The sequence below is a fragment of the Ursus arctos genome, unplaced genomic scaffold, assembly GCF_023065955.2.
Source record: "Ursus arctos isolate Adak ecotype North America unplaced genomic scaffold, UrsArc2.0 scaffold_26, whole genome shotgun sequence".
Taxonomy (NCBI): Eukaryota; Metazoa; Chordata; class Mammalia; order Carnivora; family Ursidae; genus Ursus; species Ursus arctos.
The window spans coordinates 31,323,019-31,346,773 of record NW_026622941.1 but is presented as its reverse complement, the minus strand read 5'-3'; the positions used below and the strand labels follow the sequence as shown (position 1 = coordinate 31,346,773).

General features: G+C 36.7%; 1 protein-coding gene across 2 annotated transcripts in view; it reads right to left on the bottom strand.

Moving 5' to 3' along the window:
- Window positions 1–23,755, bottom strand: part of CUNH12orf40 (chromosome unknown C12orf40 homolog) — a 105,745-nt gene that overhangs the window by 45,480 nt on the left and 36,510 nt on the right. For both annotated transcript variants that reach the window (XM_044385542.3, XM_044385551.3), the window contains exons 2-3: window positions 4,763–4,802; window positions 1,855–1,993 (exon numbers count right to left, since the gene is read on the bottom strand). In XM_044385542.3, the coding sequence (XP_044241477.1) occupies window positions 1,855–1,993; window positions 4,763–4,802 (179 nt within the window). The remainder of the gene's footprint in view (window positions 1–1,854; window positions 1,994–4,762; window positions 4,803–23,755) is intronic.

Sequence of the window (23,755 nt, the reverse complement as noted above, 5' to 3'; positions counted from 1 at the left end):
ACATCAGTCTAAGCAATGATATTTTTGGATTTGACACAAAAACAAAGGCAACAAAAGCAAAAACAAACATCTGGAACTACATCAAACTAAAAATCTACACAGCAAAGAAAATCATTACCAAAATGAAAAGACAAACTATGGAATGGGAAAAAATATTTGCAAATCGTATATCTGATAAGGGTTCAAACTGCAAAATATAAAATGAACATACAACTCCTGGCAAAAAATGAACAATCTAATTTTGTAAATGAGCAGTGGAAATGAACAGACATTTTTCCAAAGAAAACATACAAATGGCCAACAGACACATGAAAAGGTGCTCATCACTAATTTTCAGGGAAATACAAATCAAAACCACAAGGAGATATCACCTCCCACCTGTTAGAAAGACTATCATCAAAAAGGCAAGGGATAACAAATGTTGGGAAGGATGTGAAAAAAGGGAACCCTTGTGCAGAGTTGATAGGAATGCAAATGGATGGAGCAACTATGGAGAACATAATATATGTTCCTCAAAAAATTAAAACTACATGATTCAGCAATCCCACTTCTGCGTATATAGCCACAGGAAATGAAAACAGAATCATCTGGAGTATCTGTACTCCCATGTCCCATGTTCACAGCAGCATCATTCACAATGGGCAAGATATAAGATATGGAAACAAGCTCATGTCTGTCAATGGATGACTGGATAAAGAACATGTGAGATATATACATATGATGAAATATTCTTCAGCCATGAACATTAGGGAAATTCTGCCATTCATGACAGCTCGGATGAACCTTAAAGGCATTATGTTAACTGAAACAAGCTAGAGAAAGACAAACAATGCATGGTATCACTTACACGTGGAATCTGAAAAAAATCAAACTCACAGAAACAGTGTAGAAAAGTGGCTGTCAGAGGCAGGAGACTAGGGAGTAGGGGAAATACAGGTTGGTAACAGGTCAAACTTTTAGCTGTAAGATGAATAAGGTATGAGGAGCTAATGTAAAATGCCATGACTGTGGCTGATAACACCGTATTACGTAAGTGAAGAAAAAGAAGGTAAATACATCAAATAGATTTACAACGAACCTTTTATTCCTAAAGTCCATAAATAATGTATTTATGTCTAAAGTATAACTAAATTTGCTTCTATAAACCGCCGTCTGCATTAAGGAATAAAAATGCCAGAGAAAGGAAGAGGAGATACTAACAGCACTTATGATCAATTTCTATCCCTCCTTTATGAGCTGTCTTATTTCTTAAGTTCTCATTTTCATACTTATTTTAAAAATTAAATATCAGACACGAGTTTCCCTGAGAAAAAAAATACTCTGACTAAACTTTTAATTCACTTGAAGGCTCAAAGTACAGGCAAAAATGAACTTTATTTTGAAGTATTAGTCTACTCTAGTTAAAATTCCAAGAATGCCTAAGAAATTATTCAAGTTGTGATATAGGAAACTAATTATTGAGGTAAAAATCTTTTCAGCACCTCCTTTCAAACAAATTCTCTAAATACTTTAAGACAGTAAAGACATTTATTTCCTGCTCTTTTAGCTAAACTTTGGTAACTATCTGCCTACACAGATTAATGTAGTAATTAAAACAACTGCAATATAATAACTTTGACCATGTCTTATAAAATTAATTTTATATAACACACAACTTAAAAATAGATAAGCAATAAAAGGATTTTAAGCAAAAAGTAACAAAGGTACTTTAAACAAAAAGTAATTTAAGAAGGCAACCAAGTTTTAAAATTAGTTTACTTTCCATATCCTTTGAGTTCTAAAATTATAAATTTATTAGAAAACAATGTTATGATCACATTAGAATCAAAACAAAATGCTAATGGAAAGACTTACCAGGTGTTTTCTTCTGGCAAGATATGTGATTTACCATATATAGGTTAAGGAGGTCTAAACTGACAGTGGAATTTTTGACAGGGGATGAAACCCCCAGTAATTTCATTTTTGATTTTAACCTTTTCTTTTCAAAATATTCCTAAAATAATTAAAAATAAAAGTTATTACAACAACCATATGGTTTTAGGCAGAATCATAAAAAATAAAAAAGTAATAATGCTATTTAGTAATTAATTGACTGGACATTTTTATATTTTTGACACCCCCTTTATATACTTACATATAAATTAAAATCAATCATGACAACATAGTTTGCTTAAAGACCCTTAATTTCACAGCCTCTTAAAATCTTTTTGGTATATGTAATGCCTTTAAAATAGAACTTTATAAAGGCATTACTAGGTATCAAAAGATTAAAAATTATCTGAAGTGTAAAGCTTTTTAAAATTTTGATTAAAAAAATCTGACAAGTTAAAAATTTGTTTTTCTACAGAGTAACTATCCCACAGATATTAAAAACCTTAAAGATATGCACAGTTTAGTACCATTAAAAGTCAACTGAAATAAGAGGACAAGGAAAAGCAGCTGTGTGAGACTAATCTCCAGCCAGAGTCAATTTAATTTCTTTCATTATCCTTCCATGACTGCTACTTTGCCATTAGCAAGAGCTGTACTGTTGAGTGGACTGAGAAGTGAATGAGAGATAAAAGTGAAGGGGCATAGCAAGAAAGGGAAAGGATCCAGAGAGGGCTTCACTTGTTTTAATAAGGGAAAATTGAGTATGTCTGAATATCAGTGGAAAGCCTCCAGTTGACAGTGACTGGTTGAGGATACAAGAAAGAGAAGAAGTAACTGATTCAGTGAAGTCCTTGAGAAAGATGGAATCCAGACTGCAAATAAACAGACCTTCCTTTGACTGAAGGAAACTACTTCCATTATCACAGAAGGGAAAGAGAGGATCAGTGAAGATGTAAGATAGTTTACAGAACTGATAGTAGATATATGAGATAATTCTCATCGGATAGCTTCTATTTCCTCTGAAATATAAGACAAAGTCATCTAATGAGTATGAAGAGATTAAAAATAGGGTTGGAGAAGAGTGGTTTAAGGGAGGCATGACATATTCAAGGGAAGGTATGACATTTTCAAAGAATAGGAAAGTGACATAACTAGAGATCAACATTTCTGGGAAGGGCCATATGTTTTTCCCTTTCTTATAAAAAAAATCTGGGGACAGATTATAGTTTATTTATTGAATGCCTATGTTATTGCTCAACACAATTCTAGGTATAGGAGACACAAAATGAACAAAAGTAATAAAATCCCTCTTCTGATGAATACATGCTGATGAAGGTGGGGGAGAACAGAGGAAACAAATTTATAAGAAAATACCAGATTATGAAAGAGAAAAGTGATAAAAAAAAAAATGGTCCTGGAGAGAAAGTAACTGGAGGGTAGGGAGCTACTTAGATGCTGTGATCAGAGAAAGCCGACCTAAGAGGAGATACTTTAGCTGAAACCTAAATGTTGACAAGCCAGATACACAAATATCTTGAGGAAGAATATTCCAGACAAAGATCAGAACGGCAGAAAGAAGGCCAGTATAGCTAAAATAAAATGAACAGGCCAAGTGGTAACAAAGTCAGAGAAGCTGGCAGGGTGAAGATCCTTCAGGTCCTTCTAGGCTATGGTTAAGTCAGATATTATTCTAAAAGCAATGAAAAACAATTGAAGCTTTTAAGCAGGGGAATGAAAATTCTGATTTGTGATCTTAAAAGATCATATTAACTGCTGTGTGAAGAACAGACTACAAAGGAATAAAAGATAAAGCAGAAAAACAATGATAAATTTGATTACATTAAAATTAAGAACCTTCCTTAAAAGACAGCATTAAGGATAAAAGCTATAGAGTACACATATAACCGAAGAATTCTAAATATATAAAGACAATAAGGAAAAGACAACACAAATTAAAAATGGAAAAAATACTTGGAAAAATACTTCACAAAAGAGGAAACATGGATGAAAATTTCAGATAACCTCATTAGTAATCAAGAAAATACAAGTTAAATTTACAATGAGACATCATTTCACTAAGTTAATAACTATCCTACTTTTGTAATAATACTCCCTTGCTTTTCTTTAAGTTTTATAAGCTTTGAACATATTTTGTTTTGGAACTTTTTATATATGGAATCTTACTGCTTACATTCTGAGTGCTTCATTTGTTCAACATTATATTTTGGGGATTCATCTACATTAATTACATGTGGTTAACACATTTTCACTGCTATATCATTACTTGGGTATGCCATGATTTGTTTAACCATTCTATCCCTAATGAACATTTGGGTGGTCCCCTTCCCTCCCCATTCCTCTGCCCCTCTTCTTCTTCTCTTTTGCCTTCTTCTCTTTCTTTTTTGCTACTTAACAACAATGATCCAAACAAGCTTGTACAGGTCTCAAAGTACACATGTGGAAGTTTCTCTTAAATATATACTGATCGGCTGTAAGATATATACATGCTCAACTTTATATAATAAAATTGATGTAAGAAAAAAATTTTTTAAAAAAAGTAGAAGATACATTATAAGGCCGTCATAATACTCTAGGCACTCAACGATGAGTTGAATCAGGGTACTCATAGCACAGGTATGCACAGGTAGTGAGAAGTGATCAGACTTTCCTTAAAATACTGGGATATATTTTGGAACTAGAATGACAACAAGAATTAGCAATGATCTTTAAGTCTCCACCTGAAAAAATGGTTGGCTAATCAAGCTATCTATAAGAACAGAGAAGACTGGATGGTCTTCCAGTTACTTAGGTGAATTTATTACCCTTTGAAAAACACCAAAAGATCACTGTTCTTATAAGGCTAATATAAATAAAAATATTTTTTCTTTACCTTTTGCTTTCTCCTTTCCTGCTTGATCAGAACCCTGGTACTGAAAAAGGAAGCAAGACAAAAGATATAATGATTAAATAGTCTCTAAAACAATTGACATTTTAGCTGAATTGACAACTTGAAATTAAAAATCTAGAAGTACAGTAAGAATTATTTTCTGAAAAGAAACTATAAAAATGTTCTTATTTACAGTTTATATTGTTTCAGACAATTTTCTTAGAAAATCCAAGAAATAGTAAAAAAGACTCTAGGCCTACGAAGAATAATAAAACACAGAATAAACCTGGATTATAAAATCAATATAAGCAAAGACAAAACAATGCATTGGAAGAGATGTATCCCTGAAACATTCTCATCTAATAGCAATATTCTTGGTCAAAACTGTTATTTTCTTGCCTCCCTTATATTTCAATATTCTACTAAAATCAAGAGGGAATAGAGAGAACATCAAAATCTATTTGGATCTAAGGAAATTTTAAGTTTATTATTAGAGAAACTTCAGTTATATTAATTATATTAATATATTAATTATATTAATATATTAATTATATTAATATATTAATTATATTAATATATTAATTATATGTGTACCTGACTTTTAAAAAATAGTCATTATGGATGTGCCTTATACCTGTGATCTTTGTGCTAAACACTGCACTGAATCCCAATGACAGTACAGTTTTTAACAGTTATAAAATATTTACTCTATTAGTAATAATGGAATGCTATAAAACATTCAACAATTTAAAAAGATCTGCACAATACAGCTTTTTTTTTTAAGATTTTATTTATTTATTTGACAGAGAGAGAGACAGCCAACGAGAGAGGGAACACAAGCAGGGGGAGTGGGAGAGGAAGAGGCAGGCTTATAGCGGAGGAGCCTGATGTGGGGCTCGATCCCAGAATGCCAGGATCACGCCCTGAGCCGAAGGCAGACGCTTAACGACTGAGCCACCCAGGCACCCCAACAATACAGCTTTTGGATATACATGAAACTATAGTCTCAACAAGATTTGTGCAAGAATTATAAGTAAAATTATAAAATGTATCTTAACTACATGAGATTATATAACAACATGAAAATTAAAACTGTTAATAGCAAGTACTATACATCTTGCACCACCCTAAATGCTTTGGATACTTATATGTATAAATTCATTTAATCTTCACAGCAACTCCGTAAGGTGGGATCTATTTTTATCCTCATTTTACTGATGGAGAAACTAAGACACGGAGAGGTTAACTAATTTGCCCACAGTCACATTGCTGGTAAGTGTAAAATGGAGATTTAATTCCAAGAATTCTGATTTTAAAAACTTTAACCAGTGCATTACACTACTTTCCAAGTATGTCAACTGTGAATACACAAGCTATTCATTTTTCCAAATTTTCATAAACTACATGAGTAAGTTACTGAATACCCTCATACTTGCCACTTACTTAACTTGTTCTTTAACATACTTCCCAATAGCTCTGTCCTAATTGACCATTTTGAGCTCGTTGAACAAAGAACCCAATCTATTCTGTTCTGTGCAGCATCATAAGTGTACTGCTGGCATTCAAACTTTAGAAAAGAAAAAGGAAATAAATTACATTTCATTGACACCTCAAATGTTAAGGCTGGAGTGGATCTTAGAGACTAGTTTATTCTCCGTCATATTAAAATTTACAAAAAACTTGCAAGTGACTTAGCCAAGTGACTTTTCAAAGTTCAGAAATATAAGAAGTATGACAGAGCCAGCAATATTAAGCATTTCAGTTTATAAACAGATAATAAGAAGAGATATCAATTCTACAAGCAGTTCCAACATCATAAAGATCAGCAAAATTAAGGACAAGTCAAAATCTAAATACAGTCTTTATATATGTAAATATCAAGTGCTTTCATTCCAGGCTGATTTTCCATTTTCCAGGACACGCTTATGGCTCTCACCAAATTCTCTGTACTACATAATCCCCATCACTCTGCCTAACAAAAGTCAATTAAGGACTCAAGGGGTGCTTGGGTGGCTCAGTCAGTTGAGCGTTTAGCTCAGGTCATGATCAGGGTCCTGGGATCGAGTCCCTTATCAGGCTCCCTGCTCAACAGCCTTCTCCCTCTTCCTCTGTCCCTCTGCCCAGCTTGTGCTCGCTCTTCCTTTCTTGCTTTATCTCAAATCAATAAAATCTTTAAAAAAAAAAAAAAAAGAACTCAAGATCAGCTGCTAGATCAGCCTACTACCATAATAAAAGTGAAAAGGATCCTGATGTAGAAGTCAAAGGTAATTTCTCAAATAAAACATTTTAGATTGTTATTAAGGCAACTGATGCTACGAAACAGTGTCTCTCAATTAAATGCACTAAAGAAAAACACTGCATCAATTAGGATTCTTAGTTCCAAGAAACTGAAAGCACCTTTGGTTAATTTACAAAGAAAATAAATGCATTAAAAGGAAACTGGGTTGAGACACCTAGGTGGCTCAGTCGGTTAAGCATCTCTACCTTTGGCTCTCAGTTCAGGTCATGATCTCAGGGTCCTGGGATTGAGCACCCACACTGGCTCCCTGCTCAACAGGGAGTCTGCTTCTCCCTCTTCCTCTGCTCCCCTCCCCCCGGCTCATGCTCTCTCAAATAAATAATAAATAAAATCTTTTTTAAAAATTGTTAATAAATAAAAAATAAAAGGAAACTGGGTAGCCAACAAACCTGCCAAGGCTGAGAAAGCAGATTTGGCAACCAGCAGGAACAAGATAGTCTAGGCTGTGAGGTCACAGTCAAAACCATGTCGTAATTAGTTTCAATAAGGACATCACTGCTGACACAGGTCAACATTGGACACCACTGATTATACCACTGTTACAGAAAATCCAAGTTCAGCTGTTCTTTGCTTGAAAAGCCAATACTCACCTCGAGATGAGTTTTAGTTGGAAAGGAATTTGAGCTTTATTCAGGAGGTTGATCACCTGGGGAGAAGGTGGACTCCTGTGCAAAAACCAACTCTGAGGTTTCTCTGCCTGGCCAAAGATTCCCCCCCCTCCAACCACCCAAAGAATTTTAAAGGAACTTTAGGGCAGTTATCACTAAAAGGGGAAACCCACAACTATATGGTCAATTAATCTTTGACAAAGTAGGAAAAGAATATACAATGGAAAAAAGACAGTCTCTGAAACGAACGGCGTTGGGAAAACTGGACAGTAACATGCAAAAGAAGGAAAGTGGAGGAGCCTGACTAGCTTAGTCAGTGGAGTATGCAACTCTTGATCTCAGAGTTGTGGGTTCAAGCCCCATGTTGAGTGTGGAGCCAACTTTAAAAAAAAAAGTTAAAAAAAACTAAACCGAGGATGCTTGGGTGGCTCAGTCAGTTAAGATCTGCCTTTGGCTCAGGTCATGATGTCCCACATCAGGCCCCTTACTCAGCGGGGAGTCTGCTTCTACCTCTGCTTGCTGCTCCCCCAGCTAGTGTGCATGTGCTCTCCCTGACAAATAAATAAATAAATAAAATCTAAAAAATAAATAAATAAATAAATAAATAAACTGGACCATTTTCTTAAATTCCAAATGGATGAAAGACATAAATGTGAGACAGGAAACCATTAAAATCCTAGAAGACAACACCGGTAGTAACCTCTTTGACATCAGCCACAGCAACTTCTTACTAGATATGTCTCCAGGGACAAGGGAAACAAGCAAAAATAAACTACTGGGATTTTATCAAAATAAAAAGCTTCTGCACAGCAAAGGAAACAAACAACAAAACTGAAAGGCAACCTATAGAATAGGAGATTATCTGCAAATGACATATCTGATAAAGGATTAGTGTCCAAAACGTATAAAGAATTTATCAAGCTCAACACTCAAAAAAAAATCCAGTTAAAAAATGGGCAGAAGACATGAATAGACATTTTTCCAAAGAAGACATACAGATGGCCAACAGACACATGAAAAGATGCTCGACATCACTTTCATCAGGGAAATGCAAAGCAAAACTACAATGAGATACCACCTCACACCTGTCAAAACAGCTAAAATTAACAATACAGGAAACAACAGGTGTTGGTGAGGATGCAGAGAAAGGGGAACCCTCTTATACTGTTGCTGGGAATGCAAACTGGTACGGCTACTGAGGAAAATAATATGGAGGTTCCTCAAAAAAGTTAAAAATAGAACTACCCTATTATTCAGCAATTCTACTAGTAGGTATTTACCCAAAGAATACAAAAATACTAATTCAAAGGAATACATGCACGGTGATGTTTATAGCAGCATTTTCAACGATAGCCAAATTATGGAAACAGCCCAAGTGTCCATCAACTGATGACTGGATAAAGAAGATGCGGTGTGTACATACACACACACACACACACACACACAGGAATACTACTCGGCCATCAGAAAGAATGAAATCTTGCCAACTGCAATGACACGGATGGAGCTAGAGAGTATTATGCTAAGCAAAATAAGTCAGTCAGTCAAAGAGAAATACCATATCATTTCACTCATACATGGAATATAAGAAACAAAACAAATGATCATAGGAGAAAAAAGAGAGAAGAAAACCAAAAACCAACTACAGAGAACTGATGGTTACCAGAGGGGAAGTAGGTCGGGGGATGGCTTAAAGAGGTGATGGGGGAATTAAGGAGCGTACTTTGTAAGGAGCACTGGATGTTTTACGGAAATGTAGAATGACTATATTGTACACCAGGAAATAACATTATACTTTGTTAACTAACTAGAATTTAAATAATTTTTTTTAATTTAAAATATTTTTTTAAATCGGTAAAAAGGGAGCATAGTGGTCTGCAACACTTCTTGATTGCGTGCCGACTCAATGGTACCAGCTACAGATGTTATCGTGGTACTCAGAGGTTGTGCAAGGGGGTTTGGCTCTGAGACTGTCTGGGAAACAATGCATGATCTATAGATATACAAAGAAAGGTTTGGTTAACCAATCATGTGGACGAAAGGCGCTTGCTAAAAGTTAAAGACTAAGTTGGCCAGAGGGGCCACGGTGGCGGCTTCACCATCTCCACTCCTGGACAGTAAAATACCTCCTCTGGCATCACTGACATTACTGTCCCTGAAAATTCAATCCTGCTACAGCTCCTACAACTGCCTGAAACTACAATAGATTCTCTGTATTCTCTCTCTGGCTCAGTAACTGCTGATTCAAAGTATAGGACAAGCATATCAAAGTCCGAGCTTAGATCATATGCCCATTCCCTAGTGCTGAACAGCCTGAAACACATTATCTGGGTTTTGTTGTGGGGTTTTTTTTATGTGTGTTGGGTTTTGTGGGGGTTTTTCCCCCACATTCTTTAGAGGAAGGTGGCCTGTGCCTAGCACCAAAAGTCATAAGGTGGGAAGTATCCCCCCACACACACACAAGGGGCTCAGATGCTGGGCTGCCAAAGAGTACAAATATCTACTTATACAATACAATTAAGATAGCTGATGATCCAAAAGTAATTTTTTATTTGACTATCAGATGTGTATGTGTGTGTGTGTGTGTGTGTGTGTGTGTGTATTCCTAAGAGTTGCATCTAATGGTTTTGCTTAGGTGAGGGCCAAAATAAGACAGTAATGTTCTTTTTGTTGTTCTACAAGGAAGGGTTGAGTAAGATGGCAATACAGAAGGCTCCTGAGGCCACCTCTTCCCACAGACACACCATATGTACAGCTACATTTGCAGCATCCCCTCTGAAAGAGGTTCGGAAATTAGCTGAATGACTCCTACATACTAGTTAATTGAGGAAATACCCTCACTGAAACAGGTAGGAAAAACTATGACACACTCTTACCATAAACACATCCCCCTCCCCCTTAGCACAATGCCATATAGTTGGGAGGGAACCTCCAACTCCTAGTTTTGACCTGAGGAGCAAATGGTTTGTACTGCCTATGCAGCACTCCCAATTTTCAGGGCCCTCACTAGATAGGTAAGTTCCCAAAAACCCAGCTCTGAAAGCCAACAGGGCCTGTGTCCAGGAGACCCACAAAACTATAGTAAACAAATACGCAAATTCTTAACAGGTGTGCAGCACTCACCACAGCTATCCCTCAGGGTTCAGCATAGAGTAGGTAAATCATCTCTCTTCCAGCCTTCCCTGGAAAAGGTTTATCTGCATATTTAAAAGCTCCTTCCTGAGATACAGGCTTGTAATTCCAGCAGACATTAGGGGCTGGCTGCAAACCACTCCAGGAAGGGAGAATGCCAGAGGACACCTCTCCTGTCTTTTTCCAAACCACTCCAGCACATCAGTATCTCCCTAGAAGGAGATGGTGTGCCCCAGCTATTATAGCTGCCACCCAAAGAATGGGTCACTGGATGCCCTGGCACTGACATTTGTCAGTGGCTTCCTTTCAAAGAAACCGGTAGGACTTTAGTAAACAAACAATTCTTAACTGCCTGTCACCCCAGGGCTAAGCAAGGAGCAACCAGGCAAAATCTCTTAATCCCATTAGATCCCTGAAAAAGGTTCCCCGAAAAAGGTTTATCTGCTTACCTTAAAAGATACTGCTGTAGGGCAAGGCTTCTAATCTAGCAGGCATCAAGAGGCTGGCTGTGATCTTCCCGAGAGACCAGGCTTTCTCCCTCCAGCCCACGCCGGTAAAACCAAATACCAGTATCTCCCTGGAAGGAGCTTGTACAGCATATTTAATGCCACAACTTTTGTGACAGCCACCGGAAGAATAAGTCTTCAGATCACCTGGTTCTAACAGCCAATGGGGCTTGCATTCACAAGTCCCACAGAAATGCAGCAAACAAAGAAATAGTTCTTGACACAAAAAACATAACCCAGTGGCTAGCACAAAGGAACAGGCAAAAAAGCTCATCTCCCAATATCTTCCTGGAAGGGGCTTAAATACATATATACCCAGCTGCTGCCTGAGGGTTAGCAACCATGCGCTAACTGCAGTCCTACCCACTGGGGACACTGATGGGTCTTGGCACACCATCTACTACTAAGAAACACTAAGGAGACCTGGACAATCACAAAAGTTTGAGAGAGAACTAGGAGGTAGGTCCTAGCTAGCTGATACGAGATTCATTTCCTTCACAAGACCATTCTGTCAAAACTGGGAGAAGAGGGGGATTTAGGGTAGATCAAGGGGTAGGAAGATCCTGAACTTACCTCTTCCCACAGACACAGCGAGGCAACAACTACATATAACGCAACTGACTCTGAAAACGACTTGAAGGCTAGCAACAGATCCTCCACAGATAATGACATAAAGAAGCAGCCACCCTGAGACGGGTAGGAGGAGCAGAGATAGAGTCAAGAACCAAACCCTCAGGCGAGACGACTTACAAACAGGAAGGATATGATGAGGATAGAAGTCCTCATAAGAAGCAAGGGAATCAATCTCGATATCAGGCACCCTAGCCCTGGGAACCTGAACCAGAAGACAAGCCCTCACAATGTCAGGATTTCAAAGTCAGTGGGGCTTAACTCCAGAAGAGCCAGAGGACTACAGAAAACCGATACGCCACTCTTAAAGAGCCAGCATGCCATATCACTTGGTCCAAGACCCAGCACAAAAATAGCAGATTGAAAAGCACCAGGGTTATAAATAAAGGGAGATTTATTGACGAATTTTAGGGCATGTGCCAGACAGGCAGGGATCTGTAGAAGCTTTCTCTGGGAATGGAAATGCTGGCACAATTTTTCTTGCCCTCCTTCAACCTAATACTTACAAGAGCCAATTCTGACGCTATGTACTTGCTAGCAGTGCTAGTCCTGCCCTCGCATTCCCTTGCAATTATACACTACCTAACCCACCTGCCCCAACAGGCACTCCTCCAAAGCAGGTCCCACTCCACTACACCCAGCAGGCAGCCCCAACCAGACCAGCACCACTCCAAAGCAGCTCCTTCCTCAGAGAAGGGAATGTCAGGTCAAGCCATCAGTATGCCCACAGCAGTTGCAGGTGGGCCTCTCAGCCAGCCATGCCAGGGGCCAGCCGTGCCCATCGGTGTGCCCATAGTAGTCAGGGCCAGTCATTGCAGACATTTGGGCTGAGAGCCAGCCCTAACTACCAGGGAGCCCACAGCAATCACAGCCCAATCACAACAGAAAGGTACATGAAGCCGACACAGGGGACACCCCTAGAGTGCCTGGTTCTTATGACCAGGGGCACCTGCACTACTGGGCCCTACAGGATCCTTCTACATAAGACCACTGCTTTTAAAACCAGGAACTGACCTATCTAATACATAGAAACAAACACAGAGTCAGGGAAAATGAATAGACAAAGGAATATGTTCCAAACAAAAGAACAAAATAAAACCACAGAAAACTAAACAAACCAGAAATAAGCCATCTACCCAACAGAGTTCAAACTAATGGTCATAAAGATGTTCACTGAATTTGAGAGAAGAGTGGATGAACTTCAATAAAGAGAAAATATAAAAAGAAACCATCAGAATTGAAAAATAATGGAAATGAAAAATAAACCACAGGGAATCAACAGCAGATTAGTGAGTGCAGAAGAGGAGACAGCAATCTGGAAGACAGAGTAGTGGAAAGGATCCAAAAACAAATGAAAAATGAACAACAACAAAAAATTAATGATGATAGCTTAAGGAATCCCTGGAAATAACATCAAAGGTAACACTGCTATTATAAGAGTTCCAGAGAAGAAGACAGAGACAGAATGAGGCAGAAAACTTACTTGAAGACATAATAACTGAAAACTTTCCTAACTGGGAGAAAGAAACAGACATCCAGGTCCAGGAGGAAAAGCAAGCTCCAAACAAGATGAACCCAAGGAGGGCCACAGCAAGAAATACAATAATTAAAATGTCAAAAAGTAAAGATAAAGAAAATCTTAAATCAAAGAGAAAAAGCAAATGGGTACATACAAGAGAAACCACATAAGACTATCAGCTGACTTTTCCTCCTTTCAGGAGAAACATCACAGGCCAGAAATAAGTACATGATATATTCAAAGTGCTAAAAGGAGAAAACTTACAACTAAGAATAATGTACCCTGCAAGGTTATCATTCAGAATTGAAAGAGAATGATTTTCCCCAAACAAAAAAGGAATTTATCACCACTAAGCCAGCCTTACAAGAAATACTAAAGAGACTTCTTCAAGTAGAAAAAAAACAGTCATAATAAAAAAAAATAATAATGAAGGGAAAAAAAATACACTGGCAAAAGCAAATATATAGGAAAGACACTAGATCAATCACTATAAAGCTAGTATGAAAGTCAAAAAACAAAAGCAGTAAAATCAATTATATCTACATATTAGGAAATACACAAAACATTTAAAATATGAAAAAATATACATTTTAGGTATAAAATCTAAAAAAAACTAAAATAAACATAAAATGTGGAGAGGGCAATCGATGTGTTTTATGAATGTGTTCTAACTTAGGTCACACCCAAATTATCACAGACTACTATATACACAGGATATTATATATGAACCTACTGGTGACCATAAACTAAAAATCTATAATAGATGCACAAAGAACAAAGAGAAAGAAATAAAAACACCACTGGGAAAGTCATCAAATCACAAATGAAGAGAACAAGAAAAGAAAAAAGTACAAAAACAACCAGAAAACAATGAATAACATGGCATAAGTACACACTAACCAATAATTACTTTAAATATAAATGGACTAAATAAATGCTCTAATAAAAAAAGAGGCTGACTGAATGGATTAAAAACCCATCTATACACTGCTGACAAAAAGACTTCCTTCAAACCTAAAGACACATACAGACTGAAAGAGAAGAGATGGAAAAAGATATTCCATGCAAATGGAAGCAAAGAAATGAACAAAAAGCTGGGGCTGCAATACTTAGACTTAGGCAAAATAGACTAAAACAAAGACTGTAGGGGCGCCTGGGTGGCACAGTCGTTAAGCGTCTGCCTTCAGTTCAGGGCGTGATCCCAGAGTTGCGGGATTGAGCCCCACATCAGGCTCCTCAGCTATGAGCCTGCTTCTTCCTCTCCCACTCCTCCTGCTTGTGTTCCCTCTTTCACTGTCTCTATCTCTGTCAAATAAATAAATAAAATCTTTAAAAAACTGTAACAAGACACAAAGAAGGGTATTACATAATGATATCAGGATCAATCCAAAACCACAACATAACAATTTTAAGTATCTGAACCCAACATATGAGCATCTGGACACATAAAAGCAAATATTAACACACACACAAAGGGAGAAATTAACAGTAATACAATAAGAGTAGTGGATTTTAACATCCCACTTACATAAATGAAGATTATCCAGCCAGGGGGAATAAAAGTGAATTCGAACACATTAAACCACATGGGCTTAACATATATATACACAAAACATTCCAAAAACAGCAGATTACACATTCTTTACAAGTGCACATGGAATGTACAATATGAGCAATATGAACTAGAAATGAATTACAAGAAAACACCTGGAAAAAAACACAAACACATGGAGGCTAAAACACCATTCTACTTAAAAACCAATGGATCAATGAAGAAATCAAAGAGGAAACCAAAAAATATCTGCAGACAAATGAAAATGGAAACACAACAGTTCAAATTCTATGGGATATAGGAAACGCAGTAGTAAGAGGGAATTTTATACCAATATAGGTCTACCTCAAGAAACAAGAAAAATCTCAAATAAACAATATAGCTTTAAACCTTTAAAGGAACCAGAAAAAAGAACAAAGCCGTAAGTTAGAAGAAAGGGAATAATAGAGCTTAAAACGGAAATAAATAAAATAGAGACTATAAAAAAAAATCAATGAACTAAGACCTGGTTCTTTGAAAAGTAAAGCAAAAATTAAAATTAAAAAAAAAAAACACCTTAAACTAGATTCATTAAAAAAAAACAAAGAATGGGGCTCAAAAAAGTAAAACCAGAAATGAATAAGTAACAACTGATACCACAGAAATACAAAGGATTGTAAGAGACTACTACAAAAAATTATACGGCAACAAATTAAAAGCCTAGAAGAAATGAATAAATTCCTAGAAACATACAATAACAACCTTCTAAGACTCAACAGGAAGAAATAGAAATTCTGAACAGACCAAAACTAGTAATGAATAAAATCAGTAATCACAGGGGCACCTGGGTGGCTCAGTCGTTAAGCGTCTGCCTTTGGCTCACGGCATGATCCCAGAGTCCTGGGATCAAGCCCCACATCAGGCTCCTCCACTGGGAGCCTGCTTCTTCCTCTCCCACTCCCCCTGCCTGTGTTCCCTCTCTCGCTGGCTGTCTCTCTCTGTGTCAAATAAATAAATAAAATCTTAAAAAAAAAAAATCAGTAATCACAAAACACAACAGAAGTCCAGGACAGGATGATTTCAGAGGTAAATACTACCAAACATTTTTAAATAAGAGTTAACACCTATCCTTTTCAAACTATTCAAAAAAAAAAAAAAAAAAACAGAAGAGGAAGAGATGCCTCCAAATTTGTTCTAAGAGGCCAACATTACCCTAACACCAAAACGCAACAAAAAAAACCTTTTAAACATTCATTAGAAAGATCATTCACCAAGATCAACTGCATTTCATCTCAGGGATGCAAAGACTATTCAATATATGCAAATTAACACAATACGTCACATTAACAAAATGAATGATAAAAATCACATGATCATCTCAATAGTGCAGAAAAAATTTGACAAAATTCAATCTCCTTTCATCATAGAAACTCAGAACAAAATGGGTTTAGAGGGAACATACCTCAACATAATAAAGGCCATATATGACAAACCCACAGCAAACAACATAGTCAATGGTGAAAATCTGAAAGCTATTCACTAAAATGAAGAACAAGACAAGGATAGCCACTCTCACCACTTTTATTCAACCAAGTATTAGGAAGTTCTGGCTGTTGTAATCAAACAAGAAAAAGACATCCAAATCGGTAAGGAAGAACTCAACCTGTCACTATTTGCAGATGACATGATACTATAATAGAAAACTCTAAAGGCTCCACCAAAAAACTATTAGAATAAATGAATTCAGTAAAGTTGCAGGATACAAAATTCATGTGCAGAAATATGCTGTGTTTCTATACACTAAAAATGAAATAGCAGAAAGAGAAATTAAGGAAACAATTCCATTTACAATTGCATCAAAATAAAAATAAAATAGAGGCATCTAGGTGGCTCGGTCAGGTAAGTGTCTGACTCCATTTCAGCTCCAGTCATAATCTCATGGGTTGTGGGATCCAGCCCCACATTGGGCTCTGCCCTCAGCAGGCAATCTGCTTCTCTACTTCTCCCTCTGCCCCTACCTCTGCTTGCAGTCTCTGTCTCTAATAAATAAGTCTTTAAAAAAAAAAAAAAAAAGAACAAAATAAAATACCTAGGAATAAATTTAACCAAAAAGGTAAAAGACCTGTACTCTGAAAATGATTAAGACCTTAATGAAAGAAACTGAAGACACACAAATAAATGGAAAAATACTCTGTGCTCATGGACTGGAAGAATTGGACATATTGGACATATTGTAAAAATGTCCTTACTGGGATGCCTGGGTGGCTCAGTCGGTTAAGTGTCTGCCTTCGGCTCAGGTCATGATCCTGGGGTCCTGATATGGAGCCCTGCATCGGGCTCCCTGCTCAGTGGGGAGTCTGCTTCTCCCTCTGCCTCTGCCCCCCGCTTGTGCTCACTCTCTCTCTCTCTATTAAAAAAAAAAAAAAAGTCCTTACTACCCAAAGCAACCTACATATTCAATGCAAACTCTTATCAAAATACCAACTGTATTTTTCACAGAATTAGAACAAATAATCCTAAAATTTGGATAGCACCACAAGACACTGACTGAATAGCCAAAGCAATGCTGAGAAAGGAAAACGAAGCTGAAGGTGTCACAATCCCAGATTTCAAAGTATAGTACAAAACTATAGTAATCAAGACAATCTGGTATTGATACAAAAATACATCACCAAGACCAGAGAGCCCTCAAAAAACCCACTTTTATATGGTCAACTAATCTACAACAAGGGAGGCAAAAACATACAATAGGAAAGACAGTCTTTTCGATAAGTAATATCGGGAATACTGGACAGTACATGGAAAAGAATAAAATTGGACCATTTTCTTATACTACACGCAAAAATAAACTCAAAATGGATTAAAGATGGAGATATAAGTCCTGATACCATAAAACTCCTAGAAGAAAACATAAGCAGTAAATGCTTAGACATCGACCTTAGCAATATCTTTCTGGATCTGTCTCCTTAGAAAGGGAAGTAAAAGCAAAAATAAACAACTGCGGCTACCAACAAACTGTAAAGCTTTTGCACAGTGAGAGAAACCATCAACAAAACAAAAGAGCAACCTAGTTAGTGGGAAAAGATATTTAAAAATGATGTATCCAATAATGGGTTAATATCCAAAACATATAAAAAACTCCTACAACTCAACAACTCCCCCCAAAATAATCCAATTTAAAAATGGGCAGAGGACATGAATAGGCATTTTTCCAAAGAAGACATAAAAATGGCCAACAGATACATGAAAAGACACTCAAAATCAATAATCATCAGGAAAATGCAAATCCAAACCACCATGAGGTATCACCTCACACCAATCAGAATGGCTAGTATAAAAAAAAAATAGCGTTGGTGAGGATGTGAAGAAAAGGGAACCCTTATGCACTGTTGGTGGGAATGCAAATTAGTGCAACACCACTACAGAAAATAGTATGGTTGGTTCTCCCGGTAGCTGGTTCCCATCCTCAGGTGTGTTCCACAAGCCACTTCACTAACATAACAGAAGAACATTTTCCTTTTCTTTTTTTCCTTTTTTCTTTTTATGTTTTATTCAGTTATTTTTATTTTGCTCTCATTAGGAAATTCCAAGGGTTTTAGATGCTCTGTGCCAGGATTGGGGTTGAAGACCAAATATACTTACCTTGTTATATATCAGAGTATCATAATGATCAGTCTTTTGTTGAATGTGTGGTATTGAAGTCCCGTGCTATTATTCTGTTTGCATCTTGCTTCAGCTCTGTTTATATTTGCTTTATAAATTTAGATGCTCCAATGTTGGGTGCATAAATGTTTACAATCGTTATATCCTCTTGACCATCTGACCCCTTTATCATAGTGTAATAATTTTTTTTGTCTCTTGTTACAGTCTTTGGCCTAGAGTCCACTTTGCTTGATATAGGTATGCCATCCCAGCTTTCTTTTGGTTTCCACTTGCATGGAATATCATTTTCCATCTGTTCACTTCAGTCTGTGCATGTCTTTAAAGCTGAGCTTTGTCTTTTGCATGCAACTTCTAGTTGGGTCATTTAAAAAAACCTAATCAACCACTGCATATCTTTTGACTAGAGAATTGAGACGACTCACATTTAAGGAAATTATTGATAGTTATGGACTTACGGTTGCCATTTTGTTAAGAGGTTTTTGGTTGTGGGGCGCCTGGTTGGCGCAGTCATTAAGCATTTGCCTTTGGCTCAGGGCGTGATCCCAGCATTCTGGGATCAAGCCCCACAACAGGCTTCTCCGCTAGGAGCCTGCTTCTTCCTCTCCCACTCCCCCTGCTTGTGTTCCCTCTCTCGCTGGCTGTGTCTGTCAAATAAATAAATTAAATCTTTAAAAAAAAAAAGTTTTTTGGTTAATTCTTCTATTCCCTTTTTTTCTCTTACTCTATTCCTTTGTAGTTTGATGATTTTCTGTATGATATGCTATGATTCCTTTCTCTTTATTTTTCTCTAAAAGCTTTTGTGTTTATCATGAGGTTTATAGAAAACGTAACAGTCTGTTTTAAGCTGATAATAACTAAACTTCAGATGTATATTAAAGCTCCCCCACTTCCATATTTGTGTGTGTTTCATACTTCACTTATAAGTAACGTCTATACCCAGTGTGAGGCTTGAACCCACATCCCTGAGATCAAGAGTTTCACACTTCTCCAGCTGAGCCAGACAGGCACCCCCACATTTTCTGATCTCACAATTTTCATTTTCTCATTTTGTGCCTGTTACCAAGTTATTGTAGTTCTATTATAATCATATTTCTTCCACAAGAGAATTATAAGTGATTACCCACTACCATTAAATTAGAATTTTCTGAATTTATTTATATATTTCTCTTTACTAGTGAGATGTTTTCCTGTTACCAATATCTTTTCTTTTCAGTTTGAGGAATTCTTTTAACATTTTTTGTAAGGCTGGTTTAGTGGTAACAAACTCCATAACTTTTGTTTGTCTGGAAAACTCCATCTTTCTTTAATTTCGAAGGACAACTTTGCTGGTAGAGTATTCTTCGTTGGGAGGTCTTTCTCTGTTAGCACTTGAAATATATTGTGCTACTCTTTTCTAGCCTGCAAAGTTTCTGCTGAAAAATATGCTAACAGTCTTATGGCGGGTTCTTTTGTGAATAACAAGTTGTGTTTCTCTTGCTGCTTTTAAGAGTCTCTCTTTGTCTTTAACTTTGACAAATTCCATGCTCTTTCCCCACATCTTGCCATAAGTATTTCTTCTATCTGGCTATTCCTGAACTATATCCATTTAAAATAAAACTGTAATCAAGTAGGTAAAATGTTTCTCTGAGTTCTGTGAGCTCCTCTAACAAATCAGTTGAACTGGAGGAGGGCCTCAATGGAACCAACCATGTGATTAGAAGGTTGGAACTTTCAGTCCCACCCCCTTAACTTCCTGGAGAGAAGAGGAACTAGCAGTTGAATCAATCAATAATAGCCAGTGATTTAATCACACCTACATAATAAATCTTCCATAAAAACCAAAGGGACCAAGTCTGGAGAGCTTTCAGGTTGGTGAACACATGGAGATTCGGGAGAGTGGCACTCTTAGAACATAGAAATTCCATGCTCTTTCCCCATATCTTGCCATAAGTATTTCTTCTATCTGGCTATTCCTGAACTATATCCATTTAAAATAAAACTGTAATCGAGTAGGTAAAATGCTTCTCTGAGTTCTCTGAGCTCCTCTAACAAATCAATTGAACCAGAGAAGGGCCTCAATGGAATCTCCAATCTATACCCAGTTGGTCAGAAGCACAGGTGACAACTGGGACTTGCTGTTGGTGACTGAAGTAGGGGGCAGGAACAGTTTTGTAGGAATCTAACATTATCTCCAGTTAGATACTGTCATAAACGAGTTTAATTGTATGACACTAGTTGTAGGACACCCAGCTAGTTTTGGAGAGTTGCTTGGGGGTGGGAGGGCAGATACATCAGAATCAGATAAAAAATCAATAAGAAAACATTGGTCTTAAACGATACATTAGATGAGATGGACTTAATAGGCGGAACATGTTACAGAACATACCATCTAACAGCGCAAAAATATACAGCCCACATAGATCATTCTCCAGGACAGACCATGTTAATCCACAAAATAAGTCTTAAAATTAAGAAGACTGAGATCATATCAAGGATCTCTTCCAACTACAATGGCATAAAACTAGAAATCACGGGGTGCCTGCGTGGCTCAGTTGGTTAACATTCGACTCTTGGTTTCAGCTCAGGTCATGAGGTCATGATCTCAGGGTCATGAGATCAAGCCCTCCCCCCCCACCGTCAGGCTCCACACTCAGAGTGGAGTCTATTTGAGATTCTCTCTCTCCCTTTCCCTTTGCCCCTCTCTCTCTGCTCATGCATATTCTCTAAATAAATAAATAAAATCTTAAAAAAAAAAAAAAAAGACCTAGAAATCACTTCCAAGAAGGAAACTGGAAAACACAGTTATGTGGAGACTAAACAATATCCTCCTGAACAACCAACAGGTCAAAGAACAAATTAGAAACAAAATAAAAACATATTTTGAGACAAATGAGGAGGAAAACACAACATACAAAAACTTATGGGATGCAGCAAAGCAGTTCTCGGTAGCAATAAATGTCTATATTAAGAAAAAGAGAGCTCAAGAAAACCACCTAACTTTACACCTCAAGGAGCCAAAACAAAACAAACAAAGCCCAAAGTTAGCAGAAACAAGTCTATAGCACAGAGAGTGAAAATAAGTGAAATAGATGCTAAAAAGGAGAAAAGATCAACGAAAATAGGAGTTGAGTTTCTGAAAAGATAAAATTAACCCACCATTATCTACATTTATCAAGAAAAAGAATGAAACTAAAAATGGAAGAAAAGACATTACAACTGACATAATACAAATAAAAAGCATCATAAGAAACTACTATGAACAATTATAAACCACAAATTGGACAACTGAGAAGAAATGGATAATTTCTTAAAACACACAATCTACCAAAACTGAATAATGAAAAAATAGAAAATCATAACAGACCAATACTACTAGGAGACTGCATCAGTATTCAAAAATCAACCAATAGAGAACAAAGACTTGATGGCTATACTGGTGAATTCTGCCATGCATTTAGAAAATAACTAGCATCAATCCTTCTCAAGCTCTTCCAAAAACAGAAAAGGAGAAAACACTTCCAAACTCATTTTACCAGACCAGCATTACCTTGATACAAAAACCAGACAAAGACATACAAGGAAAGAAAATTACAGGCCAATATACCTGTTGAACATCAATGCAAAAATCTTCAACATATTATCAGCAAACCAAATTTAACATAATGGTAAAAAGATCCTTCACTATGATCAAGCCGGATTCATGCCAGGGATGCAATGATGCCTCACCAATATGCAAATCAATGTGATAAACCACATTAACAAAAGGAAGCTGAAAAATCGTATGATCATTTCAATAGCTACAAAAAAAGCATTTGCCAAAATTCAACATCCTTTCATCATAAAAACTTTTAACAAACTTTAACAAAGTGAGTCAGAGAGAACGCACCTCAACATAATAAAGGGCATAGATGACATGCTCATAGCTAATCTCACATTCAATGGTGAAACACTGAAACCTTTTCCTCTGTGATCAGAAACAAGGGTGCCCACTCTCATAACTTTCATTCAACATATCAAGTCCTAGCCAGAGCAATCAGGAAAGAAAAAGAAATGAAGAACATCCAAAACAAAAAAGAGCAAGTAAAATTGTATTTCTTTTCAGATAACGATATATATGGAAAACCCTAAAGACTCCACCAAAACAAACAAATTCAGTAAAGTTACAGGATATAATATCAATATACAAAAATCAGTTGTTTCTATACATTAACAACAACCTATCAAAAAGTGAAATTAAGAAAACAATCCTACTTACAACAGCAGCCAAAAAAAAAAAAAAAATAGAATAAATTTAACCAAGGAGATGAAACATCTGTATACTGAAAACTCTAAGACACTGATGAAAGAAATTGAAGAATACACAAATAATGGTGAGACATTTCATGCTTATGGATAGGAAGAATCAATATTGTTAAAATGTCCATACTATTCAAAACAATCTACAGATTCAATGCAATCCCCATCAAAATTCCAATAGACTTTTTCACAGAAATAGAACAAACAATCTTAAAATTTGTATGGGACCACAAAAGACCCCAAATAGCCAAGGTAATCTTGAAAATAAAGAATAAAGCTGAACGCATCACACTCAATTCAAACTATACAGATTTTCCTCAACTTACAATAGGGTTACATTCTGATAAAGACATTGTAAGTTGAAAATGTTGTAGCTGAAAATGCATTTAATACACCTAAGCTACCAAATTTCACACTTACCCTAACCTACCTGAAGCATACTCAGAACACTTTACATTAGCCTACAGCTGGGAAAAATAATCTAACACAAAGCCTAATTTATAATAAAGTGTTGAATATCTCATGTAACTTATATGCTGTACTAAACATGAACAAAGGAATGGCCGTATGGGTAGAGAATGGTTGTTATTTGTTCATTGTTTACCCTCCTGATTGCATGGCTGACTGGGAGCTACAACATGCTGCAACTGCCTAGCATCCTGAGAATCATACTACATATCACTAGCCCAGAAAAAGATCAAAAGTCAAAATGCAAAGTATGGTTTCTACTGAATGCATACTGCTTTTGCATCATTATAAAGTCAAAAAATCTTAAGTCAAACCATCATCAGTCAGGAACCATCTATATTACAAACCTATGGCAATCAAATGGT